The sequence below is a fragment of the Trichosurus vulpecula genome, chromosome 3 (genome assembly GCF_011100635.1).
Source record: "Trichosurus vulpecula isolate mTriVul1 chromosome 3, mTriVul1.pri, whole genome shotgun sequence".
Lineage (NCBI taxonomy): Eukaryota > Metazoa > Chordata > Mammalia > Diprotodontia > Phalangeridae > Trichosurus > Trichosurus vulpecula.
The window spans coordinates 384,478,341-384,505,555 of NC_050575.1; the positions used below are offsets into that span (position 1 = coordinate 384,478,341).

At 40.2% G+C, this 27,215-nt stretch overlaps 1 protein-coding gene across 2 annotated transcripts in view; it reads left to right on the forward strand.

Annotated features, from left to right (window-relative positions):
• Positions 1-289: 289 nt before the first annotated feature.
• IRF8 (interferon regulatory factor 8) overlaps positions 290-27,215 on the forward strand; it is a 35,599-nt gene continuing 8,673 nt past the window's right edge. The window contains exons 1-4 of one of the 2 annotated variants that reach the window (XM_036748376.1): positions 290-375; positions 11,267-11,441; positions 18,117-18,300; positions 22,171-22,259. In XM_036748376.1, the coding sequence (XP_036604271.1) occupies positions 11,268-11,441; positions 18,117-18,300; positions 22,171-22,259 (447 nt within the window). In that variant the 5' untranslated portion in view covers positions 290-375; position 11,267. Of the gene's footprint in view, positions 376-11,266; positions 11,442-18,116; positions 18,301-22,170; positions 22,260-27,215 lie in introns of those variants that run through there. The other variant, XM_036748377.1, reaches the window with a different exon arrangement.

Genomic DNA, 27,215 nt, shown 5'->3' on the forward strand with positions numbered 1-27,215 from the left:
ATAGGGAACTGGGGGCCCTCGTTAGGAGGGGGATGCCCCCGCAACCACCTCCACGGTCACAGTCACGGCCACTGCCGCCTCTTGGACTGAACCGGTTTCTCGGAAAAGCTGCTCTTAGAAGAAGGGTCTCCGCATGGCGGGCACCCATTGGTCCAGTCCTCCCCTTCCGTTGCCAGCCATTGGTCCGAGCCGCTGTCAGTCCGGTCAGGGGGCGGGATGGTCAGGGCACTCCCCGAGCTCATATACAGCCCCGCCCGGGGCTACTGTCACCCTCCCGGCCCTTGGACTACCCAATTACTCTCTAGCTCCTGACAACCGCAGCGGCGGGGAAAGCTACTCCTGCCTAGGACCTTTTTCCTGACTTCTGGCTAACAGGTAGGGCCTCTCCCCTCCTCCATTCTTCTAAGGCTTTCCAAGGAAAAGAATTGACAATGGGTCCTTTTCCAGCACAACTGGGTCTAGTGCACACCAATATAATGGGCAGAATAAATGACTATATACATTTATATTTATATGTAGTGGCATTACATTTGGAGACAGAGGACCCGGGTACCAATCTTAGCCCTTCTGCTATTGCAACTTATTTCTCATGTGTAGAATCAGGGGATTGGTCTAAAGGCTCTTTTTAAATGTTCTTACCAGCTTTATTACCGTAAATTAGCCTATGATGAGGCTCCACTGAGAGAGGCCAAACGTCCAGAAAGAGGAAGGGTATAGTCCTACTGCCCCTTGGCCTGGTTAGATGTAGAAAATAACTGTGTTCCATCTAGATGTCACATTTTAGGAGGGACATTGACAAGTTGGGGCCCTCCAGAGGAGGGCAGCCATAGTATATTGACGATCCTCAGGGTAGGTGAGGAAAAGATTGGAAATATTTAGCCAGGAGAAGAGAGAACTTGGGGATAGTGTACATGATAGTTTATCTTCCCTTATTTAAAAGACTTCCTGAGAAAGAGGGTTTAGACTTGTTTTGCTTGGTGAGGGTTGGTGGTGGTGGGGAAGGCAGAAAGGAGCAAAGACTGGAAAATTGCAAAGAGGCTAATTTAGGCTTCCTATCAGGGGGAAAAGGGTTTCTAACAACTAATCAAGAGTGGAATGGGCTGCCTTGAGAAGTAGGGGCTTCTTCCTCACTTGGGCATCTTCAAACTAAGACTGGATGACCATTTGTTGGGTTATTGTAGTGGAGATTCTCATTCGGGTAGGGATTAGACTAGTGACTGACCTCTGGGATCTCTTAGCTCTGAGATTCTGGGAATCTATGTTTTGAAGTCCCTGCCAGGTGGATAATCTTTGTTTTAAGCCTCTTTTTGGCTCTGACATTCTGTGTTCTATGTCTCTTCTAGCTCTGCCACTCTTGCTCGAGTCTATAAGTCATTTGACATCTTGGGACCTCATTTTCCTCGTCTTTTAAGATGAAGGATATGACTAAATCTTTCAGGTCCTTTCTAATTCTAAATCCCATGACTGAAATATCTATCAGTGCCTAGATACTGTATTTCCCCATTCCTCTCTGCCTCTATAAATGGTCACTTAGTTCAAGGATTTGGAAGTACCTTACTTATTGATTCCTAACAAGGTATGCCCCTCGAAGGCAAGGACTAATCTAAACTCTATCTTTCTCAGTGCTACAGAACTTTGAAAATACAAATGTTTAAGCTGTTGAAGCATGCTCATCTTTTCAGCCTATCTTTGTAAGCATTCTTTAGCACCCAGCTCTGGGAAGTTTGTTCTTTGGTTTTTTTTTTTCTTGCTTGTGCAACTATTAAAAAAAATTAATGCTTTAACTTCCCTTTTGGAAGTGGGATTTGAACTCTGCTCAGGGTAGCATAGTGGAGGAACTAGTCTTATGTTTTCTGTCTTTTCTAACTACAGAGCCAGAGGAAATAAACTGCTTGTCTTTCTTTTATGCTCCTGGACCCTTCTTTCAGAGAGTCACAGGTCATATGAGTCAGTAGAGATAAAAGAGACTACTTAGTCTAACCCCTTCATATTACAGATGAGGAAACTGAGATCCAAAAAGGCCAGGCCAAATTACTTGCCCAAAACCGCATAGCAAGTTAAATGTGGTAAGAGAAATCTGAGCTCTGGTTTCTTGACTCTGTCTAGGGATTATCCCTCTATTAGCATACTGCCTTTGAATACCATTCTCTTCTCTATATCCCTCAGGGAGACTCTGATAGACCTTCATGCTTTCTCCTTACTCTTAACTCTAGGTCAGTGGGTGAAGGCTTCTGATCAATTAATTCCCAGAAGTTATGCTGGTATCTTACAACTGGTTTAATGTATCTTCCCTGGTAGGTGGTAAAATCACAGTTTCATGTGTCGTTGGGCTGGCCCTTGGGAGAAAGGCTTTCATTAACTAATCAGCTAATTAATTAATTAATTTGGGGGCATAGAATGATTTCTGGGCCTCCATGTGTCCATACTGTACTGATGAGATGAGAAGTTGCCACTCAGGGATGCCTTAGACCTAGTCAGAAAGCTGGGGATCAAAAAGCCATCCTGAATATTGACTGTTTTCTTGAGAAGATTCACTTGAAGCTGTCAAGTGGTGTGTGTGTGTGTGTGTGTGTACAGAATCAAAATACTTTTAAAAAATGAGGCCGGTAAGTCTATTTTGTAGAAATCTTCCTAGTTTGACAACATGGAATCAAGAACCATATTTTTCCGGCTTGTATTAGTGGAATTTGTACCTGATCTTGTATAAATCTGGCTGACTTGGCTGACCCAATGTACGCTCCATGAGAGCCTCTGATTTAGAAAAAGTACTTTCCACAAGGAAATCACCACAACCCTCACGTGTCTTTGGCACCCTTGTCCATAGCTAAGACATGGCAATTTGTGTTGGAGATAAAAATGAAATATGGTACTACTCTCTTTCCTCCCTCAAGTGTGACAAACTTACAAGGAGCAGGAAATTGTGTCCCAGATCCTTATCTATCTTTGAAGGGGAAATGGATTGCCCTACTATAGAGATTAGGGGACTGGGAGAGAAAAGAAAGACTTAGAGAAATAATCACTCTGTTTCCCCCTATGCCTAAGCATATGTCTGCTTTGAAAAAAGTTCAGTTTTCTCTATAAACTTCCTCCTTTTCGTACTGTCCCCAAAACTTAAGTCTCGTTGAAATGATTTTCATTGTCTAAGTAATCCTCCATTCATACTCTCCAATTTCTCATCACTCTGTGGAGTTGATATGGGATTTCAAAGGCTGTGTCTGTGAAGCTCAGATTTTGGCCAGTCCCACTCAAGTGGAGGGGCTTCACGTTTGAGCAGTATATTTATTATGCACCTGTTGACTGAAGAATAGTTTAGTTAAACTCAGAGAGCCCCCCTCCCCCTAAGGTGGGCCACCAGGTGATGAATTTTTCCCCCCAGAGCAACTCATGAAGATCGTCTATTAATGTGTGGAGGGATTGTGTTTCATTGGTGGAGGGGGTACCCCCACAGATGAAATCATGTATCTTCTGTAATGCCTAAATAATAATTCTTTTAGGGAGTTTTTGGATGCCAAAAGAATTGTGGCTAGACTGTCTCCCTCATGATGGAATTTAGAACTGGGAAGAATTTTAGAAGTCTAAGATCTAGTCCAACACAGATGAGGAAACAGGTCCAGAGAGGGCTGAGAGTGACTTCCTAGGATCTTTTATCCGGGAAGTGGAAGAGCGAGGAATTGGGTTCCAGGTCCTTGAATTCCAGATGCGGCATTTACATTACTACACATCTTCCTTTATTTAATGTGCTGACCTTTCTTTCATCTAGTATCCAAAACCAAATTTAAGGTTATTCTATGAAGATGAACATACTTATCTGGCCCAGGGAAGCTCTTCTCTCTCCATCTTCTCATCTTTCCACATGGCTTTCTGAACCTTGGATAGAGGTCCGTTTGTTAGGATCTGACTGTCACTAGACTCCAGGACTTTTCTCCAGTAGTGGAATCGATGTTAAGTCCACAGATGGGGCAATCAATGTAGACAACATTGAAGACCATGCAGCAGGCTTTTTAAATTCATTCCAATGGGATTTGGGGAAGTCTCTGATTCCTATTTAGAGATATCAGATATGTTCCCAATTTTTCTAAAAAGTTTTCAAAGAAGTCAACATTTATCATGGATAAAAGGCTTCTGTAACGGGATCAAAAAATAATGGGGAAAATAGAAGAAAATTACTTAATCCCAGCCCCCACTTATCATATATATAACTGTGTTGTGTGAGAATTATAAGATTTGGAGATGGAAGCCATTTTGTTGTTGTTATTCAGTTGTTTCAGTCACATCCTACCCTTTGTGACCTCATTTGGGGTTTTCTAAAACAATGAAGTGGTCTGCTATTTCCTTCTCCAGCTCGTTTGATGAGTGAGGAAACTGAGGCAAACAGGGTAAAGTGACTTGCCCAAGGTCACACAGCTAGTTAATATCTGAGGACACATTTGAACTCAGTCTTCCTGACTTCTGGCCTGGCATTCTATCTGCTAATCTGTTTTACAGATGATTAAATCATGACTCAAATTAAGTGACTTACACTAGTTTAACACGGTGCCTGGCACATAATGGGTGTTTGATAAATGTATATTTTTTCCCCCTTCCCTTTCCTTCCACCCTTGTCTAGGGTCATGAAGGTAGTTCAGTAGTAGAATCAGGATTTGAATCTAGGCCCTCTTCCCAATCTGGGGCAGCTCGGTGGTATATTGGACACAGTGCTGGCTTTTGAGTCAGGAAGACCTGAATTCAATTCCAGACTCAGATGCTTACTAACTGTGTGTCCTTGGGCAAGTCACTTAATCCTGTTTGCCTCAGTTTCCTCATTTTAAATGAGCTGGAGAAGGAAATGGCAAGCTACTCTAGCATCTTTGCCAAGATACCCCAAATGGGGGTAGTGAAGAGTTGGCTACCACTAACTGACTAAACAACTTCTTTGCAATTTAGATCTATTTCTAATATTGTGCTTCCCAATCTTCCTAGTATTTCAGTTACCTGAATTATTATAGAGGTTGTTCCATGGGGGGAGGGGTACCTTCGGCCTCGAGGACATGTATGACCCTCTAGGTTCTCAGGTGTGGCCCTTTGACTGAATCCAAATTTCAGTCGCAGGTTCCCCACCTCTGCACCAGACCTTTTCTCCTTTTTCATAGTAAATACAATAGTATTAGATACCCTGCCAAGATTCACATTTATCAACCTGATTTTAGCTCCTTTGATGTATGTGCTGGACCCCCTCCTCCTCACAACAATGTGAAAATGATTTCCTTTTCTGGGCTTCATTTCATAAGCTATTTTACATATTTAATAGCAGGGTAATGTACTCTCTTGGTGGTGAAATAGTAAATTTGTATGATTCTTTTAAATAAAAGTTTGTCTACTTTATTCTCTCTCATATATACATTACCCATTAGACTACAAACTCCCCAAGGGCAAGAACTGTTTTTGCCCTTTTTTGTATACCCAGCTCTTAGCACGGCGCCTGGCGAGAAAGTGGTAAGCACTTAATAAAGGCTTGTTGCCTGTTGCCTGACTGACAGCACTTTATAGCCATGATTAACTTAGTTGAGCCTTGGTTGTTTTTCCCAAGGAGAGGGTGCTTGGTGGTCTGTGATTATGGATTGGTCACTTTTGGTTTGGCAGAGGGTTTTCTGAAATAAAACTGGAAATGTCTTGTCAGTTCAAGAATGTTGAGGGCCAAGAAGAGGGGAAGAAGCTGAAGCAGTTTCTAAGCTTTTCTGGTAGAATGGGAGAGGGTAATAAGTGAAATTATCCACTCAGTCCAAAGGGTACCTGATAGGCTAAGTACAATATGCGTCAGACCCACCTCTGCTGTCTAGTACATGGATTTCCGAATTGGATAGAGCTGTTTTGATCCTAGATCTGGGGAGCTTTACTACCTGACAGATTTGTAGGGGTGTAGATTATTTCTAGGTAGGACTTGGCAGATAGGAAAAATTATTATCTTGAAATTAAGGAAGAGGAAGCTGGTTGTAAGCGCATGACCCCGTTTCTGAATTGTTCCTGCCAATGCACTGGATTGGTACTGGCACATAGGTAAATTTATGGGTACTCCAGATAGAATTTTGATCCTGACAGTTAATAATGACAATAAAATCATAGAATTTCATTGCAGGAAGTACTGGGAGAAACTCTCAATTTGGAATTGGAAGATTTGCGTCTGAATCCTACCCCTTAATAGCTATGTGGATGTGGGCAACTCACTTTACTACTTGAGGCTCCTTTTTCTTCTGTAAAAGGGAGGTTGTGAGGATAAAATGAGGGACCAATGTTATCTAAAGAACTTCACAACACAACTCCCTATATATGAGATGTTATCATTTTAAACTACCATAATAACTGCTCCCATTTCTCTCGCACTCTGGGGCTTCCAAAGAGCATTCCTCTCAACAAGCATAGTTAGTCTTCCATTTTACAGGTAAGGAAAGTGAGGCCCCAAGAGGAGAAGTGACATGCTCTCTGGTGCTGGAGCTAGAATTTCAACCCAGTTTTCCTCTGACTGAATCCAGACCTTCTTCTTTTGGACCACACTCCAGTGAAAATTAAGATAAATCTGTATATATGTTGAAAACTTGGAGCTTGCTTCTGCCTTTTATTAGTTTGGTGTAGTGTAGAGGACACTCACTGGACTGGGAGGCGGGAGACCCAGCTTGGGTCCAACCAACTGTTGGATCACTTTGGGCAAGTCACCTTCCTTTCCAGCTCCTGTATCTATAAAGTGCTAGGTGGGGTTGGGTTGGGTGGGATGGAGTGGTGGAGCTTCATCTAGCTTAGGGGTTTCCTTAATCTTTTTTTTTGATATCATGCCTCTTCTTGGAAGTCTGGTGGATCTCTTCTCAGAATACTTTTAAATGTATAAAATAAACTACACAGGATTCCAAAGGAAACTAATTATATTGAAATACAGTTATGAAAATATTTTTTCCCATGCAGGATCACAAGCTCTCTGAAATCCATTCTTTGGACAACAGGTTAAGAACCTGTCTTAGGAGCAGCTAAGGGTGGTGCAGTGGCTAGAACACAGGCCCCGGAACTGGGAAAACCTGAGTTCAAATGTGGCCTCAGACACTTACTAGCTGTGTGACCCTGGGCAGATCACTTAACCTGATTGCCTAAAAAATAAAAAAAAAGCTTAGTCTTCAGGCCATCTAAATTTCCTTCTGAAAACCCTGCAGAAGGATAGCTGTAGTAAATATAAAATGCTAATGACTTTTGATGGCTAATTTAGTAAAAAGGGGGAAGCAAGAACCCTCAATTGTATATTGCTTGTCTTTCTCTCGCCCTGATCATTGAGTCTTCCAAATAGCAACAATTTCTAATGTTAATGAAATCCTTCTTTCCCTTATGAGACCTTTCCTTATTGTATACATTATGTTATTCTGTTCCAGGAGGTTGTTTAATTTTTTTTATTGTGCTAACATAACTCCCCTCCATGATGCTGTCATCAGTGATAAAGCCACTTTTTTTTTTCTTGGCTGTTCAGTTGTTTGACTCTGTGGTCAAGCCTGATTTGAAAGTCTATAGTTACAAGGTATAATGTGCTGAAGAATGTAATTCTATCTGGAGTAAGTCTGCATATAATAAAATTACACTGTTATCTTGCACTTCCATAATGCTTTAAAATTTATCAAAGGGCTTGCAAACAACCCCACTAGTGCATGTAGTATTTTCATTTTATAGGTGAGGAATTTGAGTTTCAGAGAAGTGAAGTGAGTTAGCCAAGGTCATACAGCTGGTAAGTGTTGAGTCTGGAAGTTGAGTGGTCTTTCTTTTCTCCCACACTGACTCCCATCATGGGGAAAGGATCACAGTGGATGATTTTTAGGAGCGTAGAGCTGGAAGAGTAGAGAGCTCTCAAACCCTTCATTTTACTGATATGGAACTTGGGAGTCAGTGAGATTGTATCAGTTAGTCATTATTGTGGGTAGAACACGGCTATCTCCAGGAGAAACAGAGAATTGAAGTCTTTGTCCCTATCCTTAGGAAGTTTGTAGTCTGGTAAAGAAAAAGACATAAAGAGAGAAAACTGACATATGGGATTTATAATAAGGACACCAGAAAGGTGTTAAGTGAAATATCCTCTGAAGTTCAAGCGGGACGGGGAGGGGCAATCACTACTGACCAGGAGAGACAGGGAAGGCTTCAGTGGGAGGCTAATTGGTGGCACAGCTGAGAGTGCATTTCCCCCTCATTTCATCGTTCTTTATATTCACGAAGCAACAGATTGGACAAACTGAGGCTTTTGGCTGAGTTGGGCAAAAGCAGTTTTGGCAGAAATTTGACTAGAAACTCTGTCTCCTCATCCAATGTAAGATGTCCTCATGGGTCTCCAAGTTACAGAAGAGTGGAACTGTTCCCTGAGGATATGGGGAGTGCTGACTCAAGGATTAGTTTACTCCTAGATCGGATCGGATTGAATCATGCTGCTTGTTGTGCTTTGTAACTATTGATTGTTGCCCGTCAGGAAGAGGTTATATTTTACTCCCCAGAACACAAATGTTATTTTTGGGTGGGCGTCTGGCCAACTGTTTAGGGGATTTCCAGCTGTTGTTCTTGTAAATGATGACTGTAAGATAATAAAGCATGATTGTCACCCATATGGTTCTTGAGAAAATAGACATGCTCTGGCATGGTGCTTAGATTCCAAAGACTGTTCTTACAAAAGATAGATCTGAGAGGCTGGAGAGAGTGATTCCTGTTTTTTTTTATGCCTGGTTTGTAGCCCAAATTGCTTAGAAAATAGTGCTAAAGAGATTAATAAGTTTGATCTATTCTTGTACTATGGTTATGCCCCTTAGTCCTAGCTAGCAACCACCTTCCAGGTGCATATGACTAGTGTTATAAAGACATAGAAGAGACAGGTATTTTTGAATTATTATCAACTTATTCATCCAACAGTTCTATTCAGCAAACATTTAATAAGCCACTACTATGTGCAAAAACAGTATGGCGGACCTTGAGAATACAAAGACAAAAATGAAATAATTCCTGCCCTCAAGGAGCTTATATTCCATAGGGGAGGCAGAGGCATTATTATATGTGTACAATTAAGTAAAGAAATGTAAAGTAAATGAAGCAATTTCAAGAAGGAGAGAAAACTAACAATCGGGTGGTATGGGGTAATTTGGAACCATGTGAATTGATTGGATCCAAGTCACCCTGGCCAGTGTTGTGTTTTTAACAAACATGATTAAGACATTATAACCAAATCCTGCTGTATGATCACTCCACAGGAATGACAAAGTTCTGGGTCTGAATCTTAGCTCCGCTCTGTATTTAGCTATGCGATCTTGGGCAACACACTTCACTTCTCTGGGACTCAGTTTCCTTTTATATGAAATGATGGGCTTGGGATGAGTGAGTTTCAGGGTCTCTTGCTGCTCTGAATTCAATGATCCCATAAATTGTGACTCCAGTGCTTGTTGACTTTGTATCCCTAGGCCAGTCATACCATCTCTCTGAGCCTCAGTTTCCTCAGTTATAAAATAGGAATAATAATCCTCAGAGCACCTACCTCATAGGATTGCTGTTAGAATAGCGTTTTGCGAATATCTTAGTGTTATGTGAACATGGATCAGCATTACTATTGCTGTTGTTCTAATGGAATTGACTACCCCTTGTAATAATGTTTCACCTAATACGTTGCTTCATTTTGGGAAGAATTAAAGATATTAGGTAGGATGTGACATTATCGGGAGAGAAAAAAAAACAAACTCAAAATCTCATGTTTTACCTATGAGGTCAATGGTATCATTTTGGTAAGTCAGGGACAGTATTTCATCCTATTTTTGAATTATAATCAATTTATTCATCCAGTAATTCTATTCAGCAAACATTAAGTCACTACTATGTTCAAAACACTGTGCCAGAATAGGAAGACAAAAATGAAATTATTCCTATCTTCAAGGAGGTTACATTCTCTGGTAGGGGTGGGGTGGGGATGTTACAGGTACACAAGTAAGTCAGTAAATGTAACATAAACAAAGTAATTTCAAGAAGGATAAATCACTAACAACTGGGTGGAGTGAGCAGGGTTCAGGAAAGCTCTTCTATAGGAGGAAGCACCTGAAAGATGCTCAGGATTCTGCTAGATAGAGTAAGGAGTGGATGCATTAAAAACAAGATTATTGGACCTCAGATTTAGAGCTGAAAGGGACCTGGAGGCTGAGGAAACTAAGCCCTAGAGATGTTGGGTGACTTGTCCAAAGTCATATAGGCAGGAAGGAGGGATTAGTGTTGCTTGGCATACTTCGGGGTTTTTCTCTGTAAGTATGAAATTAGCTTTTCCATTCCATGGTCAGAGTGGACCAAAGGGGTGTATGGGGTGTCCAGGGAGGATGAGCACCTCTGATGTGAGCCCTTTTCAGGGCTGCTCATTCACCTTTGGTGTCCACCTTCACCCACCTCTCATCTGCGACTCCAAGAAGCTGTGTTATGCATGGTGGACACCCAGATAAAACTCTCTAGGTGGCAGACAGGCTAAAGCAGGCTGAGGATAACTGACAGACCTCAAACCCATTAGTGAGTTGGGGGGGTTTCTATTCCAAGTGAAGACCTCCCCCACTCCCCATAGAGTGGGCTGATGACAGCAGTCTGTTCCAATGGCCATGAGGGCCGCTAAAGCAGGTACTGTGGAGTGCTTAGAGTTTGGTCAGGCATCAAAGATGCCAAGGTCATCCACTGCATCCCGGGCCACCACCAGTTGTCCTGACTTTTGTGCTGCCACTGGATTTCGATGACTCAGGAAGAGAGTATGAAGCTGACGACTTTGCACAATTGCGCCTCACCTAAATCCAATTCACCCATAAGTCAAGACATCACCCAGGACGTCCCTTGTCCTCTTTGAAATTGAAGGGTTAACAGCAACAACAATAATAATAATAAAGTGGAAAGGAATATTTAGACCTTTGCCTTTGTCTATATTTTACTACAAAGCTAATAAAAAACCCGAAATATTAAATTTTTTTCCTTAAAAATATCAAGAGAATTTCCTCACATTTGGATGCTTGGAATTATGAAATTTCTAATATTGGCAATTAAAAATGAGATTTCTTGTTTTTGTTGAAGCATTTGATATCATAGAGCCAGCAACTGTCTCCTCCCTCCAGTGACTTCTCAGGTTTCTGGATTCTCCCTATTCTCTGATGAAGGACACTCATATGCTTCTAGCTCCCATTTTCTGTTATGACATTTCTTGGGCTGTTAGATAGAATGCCTGGGAAGGAGGGAACTGGCTGACAACAGTTGACTTTTGATTTCTTTCCTTCAGGATGTGTGACAGAAATAGTGGAAGAAGGCTCCGGCAGTGGCTGATTGAACAAATTGACAGTAATATGTATCCTGGGCTCATCTGGGAAAATGAGGAGAAAAGCATGTTTCGGATTCCTTGGAAACATGCCGGCAAGCAGGATTATAATCAGGAGGTGGATGCTTCCATTTTCAAGGTATGGAGAGGCATTTCTTTCCTAAGGAAATCTGCCTGAACTGGAACCATTTCTCAATTTAGTGCACAGGCTGAAATGTTTAATGATTAATTTTCTTTAAATTCTTGAGTCATCCAATTATTTTAAACAGAGTCCAGAAATTCAGAAATAACATTTTCTCTTATCTCCTTCACCTTCCCTATTGTATCTGTGGCATATATTTTGACACCGAAGATCTATCATTTCATGGATATGTTGGTATTCCTTCCACAAGGAGAGATTGTGACCCAGAAACAATGCTTGTTTTCTTATCTTATGCGACGCTTGTTTGTGTGTTTCCCCAAATCCTTCATGGAGGACCCATCTACTACGCTTCAAGCCTTCCTTTGATTCTGTTCATATTTCATACATTCATCTGTTATCTTTTGCTTCTGTTCTACGAATAGTCTATTGCTTTCCCAGTTATTCGTGCCCTTGCTGACAGGTTAGCAAAAAATCGCTGAGAAATATTTCTTGGTTCCTAACCTAAAACCCGATGCTGTACGTTTGAATTATTTCACTGCTAACTCCAAACGCCAGATGAGTTCTAAGTCTTTGGTTTCTTCATTGAGTCAGTCCTACAACAGATTTTGTATATGAAATGTGTGTGTACATATGTATATATGTGTGTGTATATGTATGTATATATATATATGTATCTACTAAGTATAAGAAAAAATGATTCGGTAATAATGTCTCTCATTTATGGGGAGCCTAAGACATATAAAGTGCTTTATAAACATTACTCATTTAATCTTCACAACAACCGTGGGAGTTAGGTGCTGTTATCACCATTTTACTGTTAAGGAAACTGATAAAAATGGAGGTCAAGTGACTTATCCAGGGTCACAAACCTAGTAAGTGTCTAAGACTGGATTGGAACTCAAGTCTTTCTGAGTCCAGGCCTGGCACTCAATCTACTGAGCCACCTAGCTGCCTGGCTTAGTGTTAGAGGACCAGTGTTAAGAGTCAGGAAGACTTCGTCTCCTGTTTGGCCTCTGACATATTCTGTCTGAGTGACCCTAGGCAAGTCACTTCACTGTATTTGCCTCAGTCTCCTCCTCTGTAAAATGAGCTGGAAAAGGAAATGGCAAACAACTCACTAAATCTCTCAGTGCTTCCAAATAACCTATGATTATTAATTTGCTGAATGGGTTTAGCTCTGTAGTGATAGAGAGAGTTTCCAACCTGGGAGTTTCCTACGTCAATAAAATCATATCTGTGGGGGAAAAAAGGGTAAAGTCTTGTGTTAGGCTCTGTCTCAGACAGAAAATGAAGGAGACATGGGTCTTTGTCCTGCAGGAATTGATTATCTAAGGCCCTTGAGCCAGGAAGCAGTCTCTAATTCATAAGATCATGGGATGTAAGTCCTTAGCTAAGATTTCTTTGACTGTTTTTATAACAACAATTCCAACTTCTATTTCTTTAGTGCTTTACCATTTGTTAAACGATTTTCATCTGTGACCTTATTCGCATCTCACAACTGCTCTGTGAAATAGTTACTGCAAATAATATTGTTCCCATCATACAGATGGGGAAATGGAGGCTCATGGAGGTTAAGCCATATGCTTAAGGCTGCACAGACATTATAGATGATAGAGCTGGAATGTGAAGCCACAGGTCATTTGACTGCTATTACTCCACATAATGATTAATAGAAACACGTAGGATGGATCTGTGTGCTTTAACCATTTTGTTGGCTTAATAATCAATTTTAAGATCACTTAAATGGATATTAATTATAGTGTTTTCTATAATGTTTATGTAACTTTCACATAATGGTTTCAGTTTCTAAATTGCTTCTCTCCCTGCTAGCTTGGGAGGTAGCAAGTGATAGTATTTTAATCCCCATTTACTTTGCCCAAGATAACATAGGTAGCAAGGGACAGAGGAACCCAGGCCCTCTGACTCTCTTGTGCTCCCCCCAACTGCATCATCCCTTTTGTAACTTGGACTCAGTCAGACTGGATGACTTCTAAGGTCCCTTTGAGTTCTGCTATTGTCCTTATGTGAACTGTACCCCAACACTCAGATTAAGAATCAGGGCACAGGCCCTTTTGGCCAGTGTTCCAGAGATTGTGGAGCCACAGGATAAAGGACCAAGAATGAGAATATAATGTAGCATCTTTAAGCCAGATGGAGGAAATGGAGAGCAGAGAATGACAATTACTTGTTTTCAGAGCACATGACAAATTGGAAGTGAAGTCGGCACAGAATCCATCTGGGTCTTCTAATTCTCACCTCTCTGCTTATATTATTACCACATATTTCCTAATCAGCTCCCTCCATAACAAGGAATCTTAGCCCTTTTTGTGCGTCCTGGACCCCTTTGGCAACAGATTGGTAAAACCTATGGACCCCTTAGAAGAATGCTTTTAAATGTATAAAAAAACACAGGGGATTACAAAAATGTAATTACAAAATGTGTAATACAAATATAAATATTTTATTATGCAATACAAAATATACAATGCAATGTATTGCACATGTTATACACACATTCTCATATACAAATAAAATATTTATTATACAATACCAAATATGTTATACAAATATCTCATATTATACAGATGTAAATATTGTATTGTGCAATGTAAAATATATAATGCAATGTACTGCACAATATATTATACAAATATTCTCATATACAAATAAAAATACAGGGTGTTCCTAAAGTCTGGACACATAGGAAAATTGATGGCAATGTGGAGTTATCGTATCGAGTTCATGTCAATCTTGCAAAACGCATCAACCTTTGCGTTGCAAATGATGGAAATCATATTGAAGATGTTATTTGTTAATATTCCAATTAAATAAAATGTTGTTGAAAATTTCATTCATTTCACTTCTTGAAAATATGCATTTTTCCCTATGTGTCCAGGCTTGAGGAATACCTGGATTTATTATGCAATACCAAATGTGTAATACAAATATCTCATATTATACAAATAAAAATATTGTATTATATAATACAAAACATATAATGTAATGTATTGCACAATGTGTTATAAAAACATTATCTCATATTCTACAAATAAAAATATTTATTATGCAATACAAAATATATAACATAAATATGAATATTGTATTATGCAATACAAAATATATAATGCAATATATTGTACAATTTATTATATAAGTACAAATATTATCTCATATTATACAAATATTTATTATACAATACAAAATACATAATTTAAATATCATCTCATATCATACAAATAGTATTCCATTTCATATAGGGCCATAGACCCCAGGTTAAGAATCTCTGCTTTACAACAAGAATATCGCAATAAACATTTGTTAAGTCTGTTGTGGGTAGGTTCCTATGTTAGGCACTGGAAGCTGTACAGACTTTATATGAGACATTGTTCCCTGCTCTCAAGGAGTTTATAGTCCATTCAAATGCCAGTAGCCATTTCCTTGTTCTCAATGGTAGCATGTTCTGCCAGTGGAACTGGGTTGTATTCCTTTATGGGGCTGAGCTGAGGTCTAAGTACTGAGTTAGCTTATGTCAGTCAAATCTTCAACCAATCAAGAATCATTGGTTTTAGAGCTGGGAAGGGACTTTAGAGAGCAATTGGTCCAAATGCCCTATTTTACAGATGAAGAAACCAAGACCCAGAGAGAGGATATACTTATGTTTAAATAGGGAGTAAACAGAAGAGCTAAGATTAGAACCCAGGGCCTCTGACTCCAAATTCAGGGCTCTTACCATTCCCCTCAGTACATCTCGCCTTCACTCTGTCAAATGCTTGGCACCATGTAGACAAAACTTCTGGTAGACTTGACCAGACACCTCAGCATTGAGATCGCCTAAGATGAATGTTAGTAATAACTCACAGCCCTACTCGATCTCAATCTCTATGAAGGTGGTGAACCCATCCTACTTAGACTTTTTAATCACTCCTGGCCCTGAGCATCTGTAGATGATCAATTAGTGTGGCTTGAATCTAATGAAATTTAGAAAGTACATCTCAGATGTCACTTCCTCGGACCTTCAGGGTAATTCTGGGAGGGGGGCAGTTTGAGTGTTATTGTTCTCAGATGGGCAAACTGAAGCCCAGAGAGGCAAATGAACATGGGGGTCTTCTAGCTCCAAGTCCTACAATCCTTCCTCTCTCTGGGCATTGGTTTCCTCATCTGTAAAATGAGCGATTGAACTGGGTGATCTCTCCATTAATTCCCTTCCCTTTCTAAATGTGTAGACATTGTTAGGGTACTGAGGAAAGAAGACCTGGGGTCTACAGTCTTCTCTAAATCCTCACCAACAATGTGATCTGGGGGCAGTCAGGGAACCTCCCCAAGCCTTTGTTTTCTCATCTGTAAAATAGGAAAACCCTTCCAGCTCTAAATCTATGATCTGGTCCTTCCCTGGTCTTCTTCTTACTATTATTTTGAGGAGATCAGGATCATGTGAGTCGCACAGGGTCACACAGCTAGTGTCTGAGGCCAAATTTGAATTCGAGTCCTCCTGAGGGCTGGGGCTCCATCCACTGCATCACCTAGTTGCTTGCCTCTTACAGGAGAGGAAACAGACCCAGAGAGGAAACAGACCTCAAGAGGGGGAACCAGTCTCGCATAGCTGCCTGATAGCTAGTGACTACAGACTCAGAGTCAGGAAGACCTGAATTTAAATCTGGCCTCAGACACTAGCTGTGTGACCGTGAGGGGGGAGTCTGTTTGCCTCAGTTTCCTCATTTTGAAATGGGAATGATAATACCTCCTAGGATTGCTGTGAAGATACCATTTATGAAGTTCTTTGGAAGCCTTCAAGTACTACATAAATGCTGCTGCTGTTTTTGGTTAGTCACGGAACCAAGACTAGAATCCAGGTCCCTTGGTGCTAAATCTGTTGCTTTTTCCATAGACAGTGCTGCCTTTAAAGCCAGAACTCAGAGGGTAATCAGACTAGAGAATGCTGGCCTTTAACCTTATATTTCTTTGTATCTGTTTATTAAACAATGCCAGTGTTACAGCTGTATGTCATAAGGGCTGCTGTGGTACAGAGAGAATGAGAAACAGCTCTGGCCTGTCAGGATCTGGAGCCCTGGGCTGCTTGGACTGTCCTGTCAGTGTGGCCTCGGGTACCTTACTCTAATTCTCTGGGTCTCAGTGTTTTGGTCTCAAGAGTTCCTTCAGCTCTAGGATCACTTTTAGATATGGTGGCCACACCACCCAATTCTCTAGAAGAAAAGTAAAACATTCAGTTAAACATCTGGAAGTTGGGTCCCTACAAAGTGATAAGCGTGTGCCCCTAAGATTTTGAGATGGACCAGCAGCGGGTAAGCACAATCCTCCGAATAAAAGCTGACTTCTCTTTCTCACAAGCTCTCCTCCTAAGTATGTTTACATCGTGATTAGGAGGCCACAGAACAGCCAATTAAACTGTGTGTTTGAAACAAAATTTTCCATTCACACTTAAGCTGTCTTCTATCTCTCTACAGTGGGATTTTTGGGTTCCTGTTCATCCTGATCGTGAGGTTTGGAGAGGTCAGAAATAGAGGCTGTCCCCCAAAACAAGAAAAGGGATGCAGTAATTCATTGTCTTTTAAAAATAGGGGCTGGAAGTAAGGTTAGAGGGGGTGCTATGTAAATGCAAAATACTTTTTTGTTAAAAATAACAGGGGGATAGATGACTAAATTAAGACTATTTGCATAATGTCCCTTACAGGCTAAATTGTAGCCAGGGTCTGGTTTTTAAAAAAAATTGATAGAGGTTCAATGTGTGAAAAACTCTCATGAACTCGAGTAACTTCCTCTTTCTGCTTTTTAACCTCAAGGGGATTAGGCACTTCAGTGCAGGGAGAATCTTTACTAAAAGGTAACAGGATGCTACGGAAAGGGCCCTGAATTGGGAGGCAGGAGCCGAGCTTTTGAATCCTGGCTCTTTTGTTAACACAGGCTGTGGTTTTCATGACCCCTTTCAGCCTTCAGAACTGTTAAATGAAGCCAGCTTTGATGTAGTGAAGAGTTCATTGGCTCCTGCAGAGGATCTGGGTTCAAGTCCTACCCTGGGTGACCTTAGGCGAGTTAGCCTAGGAGTAGCGGATAGAGAGCTAGGCTTGGAGTCAGGAAGACCTTGGTCAGAATCCTGCCTCAGACACTTGTTAGCTGTGTGACTCTGGGCTAGTCTCTTCACCTCTCTGGGCCTCAGTTTCTCCATCTGTAAGACGAAGGGGCTGGATGTGATGACCTTTAAGGTCTCTTCCAGCTTTAAGTCAATGATTCTAAGTCTTCTGGGCCTCAGTTTCTTTCTTATGTAAAATGAGAGGATCAGACTAGATGGCCTCTGAGAGTCCTTCCAGCTTAAATGCATGATCATCCTGTGACTAGATCCTCTTAAAGCCTCTTTCTAGCTCCACTGTGGAGGAAAACCTTCTTGTAACAGAAAGAACCTTTGTCTGGGAGTCAGGAAACCCAGGTCCTAGTGCTACAGCTGTCATTGATGGGTCTCAGGGGCTCTGGGCAAGTGTCTTCCCCTTCCTAGGCTTTAGTTTTCACATGTTTAAAATGGGAGAAGTTATGTGTTGTGGCAGGAGAGACTCTCTAGGGTTCCTACCAGCCTGTTGGGTTGGCGTTTGGATGATCTCACAATTGGCAATTGTACTGAATGTCTCCTTCTCCTTTTTTTTTTCCTCCTCCTTCTTCTTTTAGGCCTGGGCAGTTTTTAAAGGAAAGTTTAAAGAAGGGGACAAAGCTGAACCAGCCACTTGGAAGACTAGGTTACGCTGTGCATTGAACAAGAGTCCAGATTTTGAGGAGGTGACAGATCGATCCCAACTGGACATTTCTGAGCCGTACAAAGTTTACCGCATAGTTCCTGAAGAGGAGCAAAAATGTAACTATCCAAAGCCCCATTGATTTATTGCTCTGACTAATAATGATGACAATACTTAACATTTATGTAGCCCGTTTAAGGTTTGTTCTAAAGTTTACATAAATCATCTCATTTCATTCTCACAACAACCCTGGGAGGTAGGTGCTAACCCCAATGGGGTGTTAACCCTATTTTATAGATGAAGAAGCTGAGGCACCCTGAGGTGCCCAGGATCACACAGCTAGTAAGTGTCAGAGGTTGGATATGAATTAGAAAAGGCTGTTCCTCATTCCCTTGGGGAATCTTGAAAATTGCAAAGAATGGAATGTGGTTGAAAGATGTGTGGCCATCGCGACAAGTTTGGCCATCTTTGGAATAAGACTTTCCAATCTTTTGGTAGATTCTTGGGGATAACCGGACCAGACAGATGACCTCAGGTGCTTGCCAGCTCTAAAATTCCATTAAAATATTTGAGAATAGATTAAAACTTTTAACAAAAGGAAGTTTACTTTTCAGGACAAATCAGTATGTCAATTAGAATCCTGGTGCAACAGACTGGAATTTTGTCCCAGAGCTTATCAGCATTCCCCCAGAGGCTCATCACCATGCCTGCCTATGGGGAAATAGATCCTTTAAAAGTACATTTAGAACAGCATGTCAGCTCTGGATTTAGACTTGGTCTTTTTACTCAAGTGCAGGAATCCATGGTGACTGGATTGAGGAGGGACAATACTATTGATCTCTCCTGGCTTTACAGGCTCTTCTGCGTCTAGACTCTAAGAAGGAGGGAGCAGTCCTAAATGTATCCACTTGCAAGGACTTCTGAATAACTTTGGGAAGCTGCCTTTTTAACTAGAAGTATGTAGCAGGATGAGCACTGGTTTGGGAGTCAAAAGACCTGGGTTTGAATCCTGACTCTGCTACTAGCAGTGGGATCTTGGGAAAATCACTTAGCATCTCCGGATCTCAGTTCCTCTGATCAGTAAAAAAAAAAAAAAAAGAAAAAAAAAGAAAAAAAAGAGGAGGATTGGACTAGGAGAAAGATTCTTAACCTGGTGTCCTTTAACTTATTTTAAAAAATATTTTGATAACTTAATTTCAATATAACTGACTTCTTTTATAATCCTGCTTTTTTATGCATTTAAAAACATGATTCTGAGTGGGAGTCTATAGGCTTTCCCAGAATGTTGCCAAGGATGTCTAGGACTCAAAAAAGGTTAAGAAATTCAGGGTTAGATGATCTCTAAGGACTCTTCCAGCTCCAAATTCTAAAATTTTTGACAGGACATGACAGCAGAGTCAAAAAAATACCTGGACCTCTAGTCTGGATTGAAACCTAGAGTTTGTTGAATTCATTGCTTATTAACAGCGTCACTTTGGCCAAATCACTTGACCACCAGTTTCCTGGTACATCAAATAGGGATACTGTAGACTTAAACTTCCTATTTCATAGGGTTGTTATGAGGAAATCACTCTGTAAGCAGTAAAAGGCTATAGGAATGCAAACTATTTTTAATAAGGAGGGGAACATTATTCTGATGTTTTATTTTGGGGCTTGCAAATGTCTACGGAGTGGCTGTATAAACATTCAGGCTCCGGAAATGTAAAAAAAAAAAATGCTCTGTTTAAAAAAACAAAAAGAAGCAGATTTGGGTTATCTGGGGTAAGGAAATGAATCATTTGCATATTGTCCAAACAACCAAACTTTCTTCCCTCCTGAAGCAGTTTGCAAGCCTTACCCTTGCATGTGTAGACTTCCCAGAATTTCATACCCAAGGAAAGAAAGTGGGGGGAGGGGATGGAATCTAGTGGGGAGGATTTCTTTGATTCCACCCAAAGTACAAGTTATTTAAACAAAATTCAGGCTGGCTTTCTTGGTCATATGTGTCGGGCTATATTCTGTACTCTTCCATCGTCTTTTATAAGTAATTAATTTTTAACAAATATTCTGTACAAATAAGAGAATCTCATTGCTACACATGACTTGGGGTGGGGTAGTACAGTGTAGTGGAAGGAACAAGGGCATTAGTGTCAGAAGATCTGGGTTCAAATTTGGCTTTGCCGCTAACTAGCTGTTTAATCATGAATGAATCCTTTTGATTTGCTGGGGTTTGGTTTTCTTGTCTGTAAAATGAAGAAACTAGACTAGATGATAACTTTGGATCCTTCCTTTGGGACTCCTATCACCCTGGTTAGTTGGAATTTAACCACTCACTTAGTATTGGTGTGTCAGTTCATCCAAGATTCCTCCACCAATAGACTATCACTTAGGAAATATATCTTAAAGAGTTGCCCAGAGCTCAGAGTGGTTAAAAGTCTATCCCATGGTCACATAGTTAGTAAGAGTAAGTTGGCCAGGTTGGAAGGGAAGATACCCCAAGTCAACTCTATTATGATATAGTGCCTTGCCTCCTAACAATCTGGGAGATTGAGACTGTCTGGGAGAGAAATATTAGTGGGACTGGGGTGGGAAAATGTAATGAATTGTCCTATAGGTTTGACTAGAAAAATCTCCATTCATTTGGGCCCTTTTCTAGCAAATTAGGTGTAATTTTCTGCATGAATGAACCTTTATGCATTGTGTGTGCCTGCATATGTCCAGAAAGACTGAAAAGAGATTTCCTGTTAATTTGATTTTTTAAATTGTCACATACAGTTGGCAGAAAATCTTTATGTATCTTTAAGATGCTTAGTTTATAAACTTAAATCTTGTGTGATTATATTTAAGAAATTTCTAGAATGACCTTATAAAGACCAGGTGAAAAAGCTTTGTTATTTGAAGAGAACAGAAAGGACAACGTGGAACAGAAAAAGTCCTTGGAGTTGTCTGAAAACCTGGCTTCTAGTTTGGACTCTGCCACCTAGTTTTGTGACGTGCTGGGTTTTTATCTGATGAGTTTCCTCGTCTGTAACCTGATATTGATGCTTTCTTAACCTCTCAGTACCTTGGACAATTTTCTAAGGCTCATCTAAGTTTCAGATAGAGTGCTGGTATGCATAAGGGGAGGATGCTTCTCCATTGGTAGTTCCGTGCACCAATGAAATCCCTTCCCCCCCCAAAAAACTCCTGATCCTTATATTGCCCTACATCTGAGGCTCATTACCAATAATAACTCACATTCCCATAATGCTCTAAGGTTTGTAAAATATTTACTTCATAGCATCACTATGAAAGAGGTAGGGAAAATATTACCCCAATTTTACAGATGAGAAACCTGGGGCCCAGTGAAGTGATTTTTTTCATGTAGTTCATGTGTCAGAGCTAGGATGTGAACACAAATCTGATGGTACCAAATTTACACCACCCCGCCCCTCAAGCAAAGCACATTGTAAGTTAAAACACTCTATGAATGTGAATGGTTATTGTTACCGAATGCAATTTTTTTTTGCCTTTGGTCAACTTACAGAATCATGGCTGAATCAATGTTTCTTTCCCAAACCAATAGACAAGCTAGTTCATTTATTTAAGATTATATCTTCTTAAAACTCAAATAAGTTTAACATCAAGGGTCTTAAAATGCATTTATTTTGAAAAAGTATCGATACAACTCGTCTCGACACAACAGATACTGCTTAATGAAAACCCAAACACATCCCCCATAAATAACTTTGGCAGGAGATAATTCATGTATTGATTGTTCACAGAAGGGAGGGCTGTGAGTGTGCTTTAAGTTTGTCAGGAAGGTACTAACATTGATGACTGTGCTTGATGAGAGTCGTCTGGCCTTTAAATGCTGACTTTATTTACACCGTGGTCACCCAGAAAATGATCCTTCTGGCTCTTCTTCCTTCAGTCTGCATTGCTTCTTCTAAGTCTTCCCATTGGGTGTTATCTTGACAAAGTTTATGGTGACTGGGCTCTTTCTCATGGTTTTGTCTGGTTTTCTTTAGGCAAAATAGGAATGGCGAACAGCAGCACGGTGAATGAAGTCCCTGACATGAATTGCGGTCGGTCTGAAATAGAGGATCTGATGAAAGAGGTAAGTAGCAACTGCCTCCTGAGTTCTTATTCTCTGAAAGTCCCTTCTCTTTGGGGTCTCCCTGGTGTTTGGCTTCTACAGTTATCCCTTCCACATCGTAACTTTCCCCATTGAGGTTTCACTATATCAGGGGTCAGCATAAGAAATTAAATGGAAATTTTTTGGGAGTTTCGTGGAAGCCTCAGACAACATGTGAAGGCTAGCAGAGAACAAAGAAAAAGTTTAGAAACTTAGAAATTCATTAAAATATACATATATATATACACACATACAAATATATATATATATAATTTCATAATTGTATAATATCAACACTTTAACTTTTAATATAATAATTCAGGAAGGGAGGACTAAAAATTTTATGTGGGGTGGAGGGGGGTTTGGGGGATTGGGGATGCCAGGCCCTAACACCCCTCCCCCAGCCCCAGATGTGGAACTGTATTCAACTGTAGTGCCTTTGCAAAGATGATGCCTTGAAGTCTATTCTGTTCAGCTCATTGGCTGGTTGATTGTGCTGGGTCAGGCAGTAAGACTTGACCACATTTATGTAATGTTTTAAGATTTGCAAAGCACTTCATATGCAATTCTTTTTCTATAAAATTAGTGGACTGGACGCAATGACATCTATGGTTGCTTTTGGTTCCAAATCCTAAGATCTTGTGGTCCTATAATCCTATGGCTTAGTGCCACTCTCATATACTTTGGGATCAGATTGTCCTTGTGTGATATTTTTACTATATATCACTAGTAAAATTCATTTTGTGAATAATAATTTTATAAAAAATTTAAATAATAAACCAATTTTATGACTCCAATTAATTTGATTGGTAACTGGCAATTTTATTGGCATTGGCACCTCATTTGCTATGGGACTTGGTGCATTGTTTTCAATGTACTAACATAATGTTTACCTGAAGGACAGATTTCCAGTATTCTCAACCATCCAAAGTCCAACCAAGAAACTAGAAATCAATGAAAAGGAGCTCTGAGCCGTGAAAAGGCTATCCCAGCTCCTTTACTTGACAGAGACGGGGAAAGAGTTGCTCTTTATCTGTAAAATAAGGGGTCTCAATGAGATGATGTTTATGGACCCATCTAGCTTTAAATCCTAGGATACTCGGGTCCCTTAGTCCTCTGACTTTCTCATTAAGATTACAATAATAGCTCTTTCATTTGACAGCTATGAGGAAGGACCTGTTTCACATAAACACATTTTCAAATGCTGAAACTTTAGAAATTATAAAAATACTCACGAGATTTTGAGCTGGAAGGAACCTTAAGGGGTTACCTAGTCCAATCATAATTACCTCATTTTACCAGATTTGGAAATGGAGGCCTCAAGATGTAAAAGTGGCTTTTCTTGAGGTCACACAGGTTGCAACAGGCAGAGCTGGGATTCAAACCTGAGTTCTCTGACCCCAAATCTAGGGTGCTTTCCACCACCTCATGACTTCTCTCAGAAATGGAGCATATCCTTTCTTAACTTTTTGAATCTATGACATTGAGCCCAATTGAATCTTTTTTCTCATCAAAAAGGTTATTATTATGAATATCACTTATTGTGCCCTCAGGGGCAATTGAAGTATATGAGACTAGCTGCCTGCACACTGAATGCCTCACGGCTTCTCTTTCTGAGGTCTCATGTCTGCTTTTTATAGTTTTCCTGCTTTCTTCCCATTCTGCTAGACAACAATAAAAAAAATAACAGCTGGCCGCCTGTGTGCTGCCTCTGGTGACAAGCCTTCTAATTTGTATTTAGTCTTTTGTGGCCTGAGAAGCCAGACAGCCAAGCTTATTAAAATTGTGTATAAAATGAAGGTAAATAGGCTATGATTTAGAGTCACATGTAGGATCCTCCTCCATGTTAAGTGCATGCATAGTCTTTAATGCTTGGGTCTTTTCACTTCTCAGAGCTCCTTTTCATTGATTTCTACCTTCTTGGCTGTGTTTCGCATAGTTGAAGCTATTGGAAGTTTGTCCTTCAGATAAACATTGTACTAGTACACTGAAAATAACACACCAAGTCCTGTGTCAAATGAGTTGCCAATGTCAATGAAATTGCCAGTTACTAACACAAATTTTTTTAGACCTAAAATTATTTCATTATTTAAAATTTAATCATAAAGTTATTATTCATAAAATGAATTTTATTGGATCTATCCATCTATCATCTATCTATCTATATGAATACCATCACTCAGGATGACACTAATCTTAACAGTCCAAATAGACCATAGCCTTTAGTAGATAAGGGCTATTCAAAGTTCTTGAAGGGCCATTGTATTAATTCCTAACTGCTTATTTCGTAGGTGGAAGATTTCTCCCTAAATTTCCTCTTCTGTGTGTGCTGTTTTCCCACTGAATTATCTCAGAGGGGAAGACAAGAAAATCAAATTACCAAATGTTTTGTAATCAGAGTTGTGACTTCAATTTCAGAAGCAGGGCAGAGATCTAGAGCAGGTATTCCCAGTAGAAATATGACACAATAAAGCTTTTTCATCTATTTTTTGGCAAGTTATAGAGGACTTTGCTTCCAATTTACTACTTATTGGAGACCATGCCATATGAGGGCTAGTGAGAAAACAAAACAAAACAAAAAACTATGGTTGTTTTGACTGGAAAAGAGAAGACAAGGATGACGTAATAGTTTTCTTCAAATCAATCAGTCAGCACTTATTAAACACCTACTATGTGCCAGGCACTGTGCTAATCACTGGGGATACACAGACAGACTCAAAATAGCCCCCACTCCCAAGGAGCCCACAGGCTAATGGGGAGATAACATGCAAACAACTATGTGCAATCAGATATATCCAGGATAAACTGGCGATACTCCCTGTGGTATTTATTAAGCACTTAATATGAGCTAAGCAGTGTTTGAAGGTTTGTTATGTGGAAGAGGAATTAATTAAGTTGGTATTCCTTAGCTTCAGATGAAAGACCTAGGACCAATAAGTGGCAGTGGTAGAGAGATAGCTTATGGGTCAATATAAGAAATATATAATATATATGAGATATATGTTATATATATGATATACATATATACAAATATATACTAATGTAATATAATATAATGTGATATGATATGAAACAATATAATATAATATAATATAATATAATATAATATAATATAATATAATATAATATAATATAATATAATATAATATAATATAATATAATATAACATAATATAATATTATATATAGATATATAAGAAAAACACTTCCTGACAATTAGAGCTATCCCAAAGTAGCCTGGGCTGTCTCCAAAGTGATGGGGTCCTCATCATTTAGTCTTCAGTCAGAAGCTGTGTGGGTGGGAACATGGTACCTGCTGATGTGCTTGTTGGACTGGACGACCTCCCAACACAGAGGTCCTGTGATTCTGGGTCCTTGGGCTTCGTCTGTGGGACAGACACCAAAGTAACCAGTTAATTTTTTAATTAACTGATACTGTGCTAGATCCTGGGGATTCAAAGACAAAGAAGGAAGCATTACTTACTTGAAATGAGCTTACGATGGGATGGGGAAGATAACAAGTAACCATGACACTTACACACACACACGCACACACACAAACACACACACACACACACATAGCATAAAGGTAATAAATACATACATAAATGTTTATAAGTAAATGGATATGTATACACACATCCATAAAATAGTTAAATATGAGGTAGCTTGGAAGGGAGGGCAGTCACAGTAAAGAGGAGAGGTTAGGGTGGTAGGTTCCCTTCGTTCATTCTTCCACATGACTCAACATTCTGTCTCCTACTGGCACACCTTTGTATTCACCCTCAGAATGCACTCCCTCCTCACCTCTTGGAATCTCAGTCTTCCTCCATTCAGGTGCCACATACTGTATGGAACCTCTCCTGATGCCCCTTGGTGTTCTCTCTATCCTCAAGCCATCGTGTATTTGATCATCTGTTTACATGTTGTATCTTCCAGTGGAACAGAAACTCCCCCCCCAAATTATTTTTTTTGTCCTTATCTCCCCAGTGCCTGGTTTGACACCTTGAGTATTGTTTGGTCATTTCAGTGGTGTTTGACCCTTCTTGAGCCCATGTGGGGTTTTCTTGGCAAAGATACTGGAGGGCTTTGCCGTTTCCTTCTCCAGGGGATCTAATGGATCCATTTTGTCAAGCAGTCAGAGGTTAAATCACTTGCCCAGGGTCATGCAGCTAGGAAGTGTCTGAGACTGGATTTGAACTCAGGTCTTCCTGACTCCAGCCCCAGTGCTCTATCCAGTGAGCCACCTTGAGTATATATAGTAGGTACTTAAAATGAAATGTTTGTAGAATTAAATTGACTTTCGTGGGAAAATCTGCTATTGTTTCATGGTATCGACTGATCAATTCTTCCAAAGTGAGTTATCTGTTGTATCAGGGTACAGAATTGCTTGGAGATATTTGAAACTCAACATGCTGCAAACTGAGCTCATCTTTTCCCCCAGACCCCGCCCTCTTCCAAACTAACTTATTTCTATTGAGGACATCCCCATCATCGTAGGCTCTCAGGTTTGTAGTTTCAGCATTGTCCTTGATTTTGAACCCACACATACAGTCAGTGGCCAGTTCTGGCTTTTTCTGTCTTCGTAAGAGCTCTCGTATCAGTTGCACAGAAACTACCCTGGTTCAGGCTTCATTACCTGTCTTAGATTATTGCAACAACCTATTAATTAGTTTTCCCCGCTCAAGAGCCTTTCCATTCCGGTCCATCCTTCACACTGCTGCCAAAGTAAACATGGATTTGACCATGTGACTCTCCTACTCAGTAAACTTCTGTGACTTCCTATTGCCTCTAGGAAAGTAATATAAACTCTGTTGAGCTTTGCAAGCCCTCCATCATCTGGCTCCAACCTACCTTTCCAGCCTCATTAGATATTACATCCCCTTGCCCTCTGAGATCCAACCAAACCAGCCTTGTTTCTGTTCCTCAAATACAATGC